Source organism: Merops nubicus, unplaced genomic scaffold, assembly GCF_000691845.1.
Source record: "Merops nubicus isolate BGI_N331 unplaced genomic scaffold, ASM69184v1 scaffold8092, whole genome shotgun sequence".
Taxonomy (NCBI): Eukaryota; Metazoa; Chordata; class Aves; order Coraciiformes; family Meropidae; genus Merops; species Merops nubicus.
In genome coordinates this window covers 3,879-7,278 of record NW_008592794.1, presented here as the reverse complement: position 1 = coordinate 7,278, position 3,400 = coordinate 3,879, and the positions used below count along the sequence as shown (strand labels likewise).

Below are 3,400 nucleotides of genomic sequence, written 5' to 3'. Positions count from 1 at the left end.
GGTTTCTTTTGAACCAAATGCATGTAATACTTCAGGCAGAATTGTGGCCATCCTCTGTAGATAAAGCTGTGGTGCCATCTAACATTTGTTGAAGGTTAGGGGTTTGAAGATGCAGTTACTTCTTGCACACCTAGAACAATGCCTCCAGAGTTTGACTTTACAATTACTATGGGTTACTAAGGATACCTTACAGCAGGGGAGGCAGTCATAGCCTGTGGCTCTGAAACAGCTGGAACAAATTCACGACCAGTTCGCGTTCCCCTGACTTCTGTGCTATGCTTCACAATATATCAGTACCTAGTCAAGACATTCAGTGTTTGCTGAAGCACAAAAGCAAGTGTCCCGTTCAGCCAGGTTTATTCTGGTAGGTGAATGCTGCTGCTGCTGCTGCCTGTGTCCTAGGCAGAGGTTACTGGAGCCTTACCTACATTTAGTGTGAGCCACCTGCACTTTGCGGTTCCTCTTCCTGTTGAATCTCTTCACGTAGCTGCTGCTGCTTCTCAGCAGGCCGTCCCCCGGCCTCAGGCGCCCGCGCAGGAGCTGCAGCAGGTCGGCAGGGATCTGTCGTCTCTTGTGGTAGATCTCACCCATCACAATGTACCTACTGCCTGCAAAAGAAGTGAGACCTCCGTGCTATGCAGAAATCACAGCTTCATCCCTGCGCCCACCCCGAGGGCAACAGCTCAAGTTGTAGCCTGCAGCAATGTGCCCTGCACGTGGGGCTGGGCACAGCAGCACCCTGCGCTTCCCTGGGGCTTGCACGTTGTGTGTGGATGGAAATAATGGTTTACTCTGTGGGGCTGCAATTAGAAACTTGGGGGGAAATACTGGGATTTGATAAACTGCCGTTTAGAACAAAAATGGGACTACTTAAATATGACATCATCTTTAAACTCCTCCTCATATTTTTTTGGCACTCCTGAAAACAGACAATCGTTATGGAACTGGATAAAGTTAGGACAAGACTATGCTGCTACTGGACTTCTAACAGCTCGTTCTCCTCTGACAATTTAGAGAAACTGGGACAGGAAAAAAGCCCTCTGGCTTAACAGTAAATACTTCCTCCCACCCACCCAAATATCACAGCAACCCAGGATAAGCCTATTAAACCAGAGCAGACTAAAATTGCACTGCATGCAGGGGGAATAGTGGAATGGATTTAGCTGGAATTATTTACCAAGTTTAAAGTCTGGACACGGTTTACTGCAGTTTAAAGTATCCACAACTAGAACGTGAACTCGAAAGAAGAAGCCATCAGGAGTGACATACAGGCGACTCATCTTGTATAATCCATCGCCGTCAACCAACAATGTGACCAGGTGGACTCCATCTCTCAGTCTTTCCATGTTATAAACAATTCCATTCACTGCTGCTTCAAAGGAGGGGGGTAAAAAGCAATTATCAGGTTAGGTATCTTGGTGGCAACTCAGGGTATATGTGAAGACTCATTTAAAATGCTGTACAGTAAGCATGAGTGGAAATTCCTTGGCTCAGTACTGGGCAGTCTTGGAAGTATGAGTTGCTTTAAATAATTACATCGGATGAGGTCCTCACCTTAGTTTTTGCTGAGTTACTAACCTTATGTTGTACAGGTCTGAGGTGTTTCTTAGTGAAGTTTATAAAACGTTTCCAAAGGAAGTGATGGGTTTAGTGGTTTTCCATCCCAATATAAAAAAGTAGACCTATTTACCTAACAAAGTAAAAGTTTCAAATGTAAAACTTCACAACGAGGTCCAAAGCTAACCTGCTGATGACACACTTCAGCTTTTGAAAGACAAGGCCCTCGTGCTACCAAGAGGCAAGGGCACCATGTAGGCCATTGTACACTGAGACAATCGCTTCCTGCTGTCCACCCGATTTCTGGTTTTTACAAGTCCTGAGCTGACTGCAGGAATTGGAAAAAAATTAGGCAGGTGAGGCAAAGAGGGCTCTGGGAACCAGCATCACACCTGCCTCGCCGAGCAAGAACTTCGACTCAGTCTAATCTGCACTGTAAATGTAAAAAAGCTAAAAGCTCCCTCCGCTCCCTGCGGTGGAACCTCAGCTCATCTGTTGCTCAGACTATTTCCTACTAGTCTTTTTCACATCAAGAGGTGAATGAGACCCTTAAAGGCTGAAATACACAAAGGTCGGGTCGCTGTAAGGCCTGCGCTTGACAGGAATGCATGAGAGTGCTGAAAAACAAAGAATATAGCATTTGTAGCAAGCACTTCCTGACTTCTCCATTTAGAGAAAACAGATGTCTTGTAATGTGTTTATATTCTACAACTGGAAACATCTGTTGCCACTAGGCGTGTATTTTGCTTATCTCTTAAAATACTGTGAGAACAAGTTGGTATCTATTTCACAACTCTGTAAGCCCAGAGCGAGACTTCAGGCAGCAAATGCTCCTGAACAGTCAGTAGAAACATGCCAAGCTATTTTCTACCAGCTTTAGTTACATCAACTTGGACATAAGGACTAAAGACATTGAACCCTGAGGAACTGGAAAGAAAATCCTCTGCACAGACAGGACCACAGTTTTATTTTTGTTTGGTTCTCTGTTTTATTTTCATTTGAAATTTCAGTACCAAAAATCACAAACTTGCTCTGAATACCAAGAAGTAATGCAGCTACAATGTTTAATCTGAGAGTATCTAAAACAATTGGTCTTTTCAGTTCTGTTGACCAGCAGCAAGAACACCATCTTCCTCACAGGAGTGGAAAGTAGAGGAAAGAGGGAAAAAAAAGAGCAAGAATAGCCCAAGGTAGGGACAAGGTAATGTAAGAATGGGTACCGTTTGTTGTAGCACATTTATGAGAGCTGCAATAGGTCTCCTCAATGTTCTTAGCAATTATTTAACTTGCTCAGTGAAACCATATCTTAAAAGCAGAAGTGCAGTGTTGGTGCCAGAGGAGCAGAGGAGGTCTGTGTGGCTCAGGAGGACACAACTTACCGAATTCACTCGTGCAGTAGGCCTCCACTTCGTCTCTCTCTTCCCTGCACTCGCTCAGACACACCTTCTCCTTATCAGCACCTAGAACAGGCACACAGACTGAGGGACAGCAGCGGGCCCCGTGGGGTGCTTCATCCCAGCTGGGCCCCCCACCCTTTGGAAAGCTGACGCTAGCCCTTGCCAGGGCAGTCTCTGCCCTTACCTTTCTTCTGGGCACTGAGGTGGTGTGGCGAGCGGGCTGGCTGGCGGTTGGTGACCCAGGAGGGTTTGCTGAGCTCTTTGAAGGGATCAGTATGTTTGTAGGGGATCATCTTGCCTGGTCGGTTCAAGTGATCCAGCATGTTAGGATCGTCCAGTGCCACTGCCCCGGCGTCAGGAGGAGGATGAGCGCCCACGGCGGAGCCCTGTGGGTGGGAGGGGGGGCAGTGCTGGAAGTGGGCCGCCACGCTGTTGGCAGCCTCAGC

General features: G+C 46.7%; 1 protein-coding gene across 1 annotated transcript; it reads right to left on the bottom strand.

Moving 5' to 3' along the window:
• Window positions 1–420: 420 nt before the first annotated feature.
• Window positions 421–1,313, bottom strand: LOC103768116 (chromosome unknown open reading frame, human C17orf58). Its single transcript, XM_008935249.1, has 2 exons — window positions 1,178–1,313; window positions 421–608 (listed from the first exon to the last, which is right to left on the bottom strand). The coding sequence occupies exons 1-2, from the start codon at window positions 1,278–1,280 to the stop codon at window positions 421–423; spliced, it is 291 nt and encodes a 96-aa protein (XP_008933497.1). The 5' UTR covers window positions 1,281–1,313.
• Window positions 1,314–3,400: the final 2,087 nt, after the last annotated feature.

Bases quoted from the DNA above. Each gene is read 5' to 3' on its own strand.
- LOC103768116 (XM_008935249.1), bottom strand. From the start codon at position 1,280: ATGAGTCGCCTGTATGTCACTCCTGATGGCTTCTTCTTTCGAGTTCAC. The intron at 609-1,177 runs GTAAATAATTCC...CTTCTTTTGCAG, and splicing joins GTGTCCAGACTTTAAACTTG to GCAGTAGGTACATTGTGATG.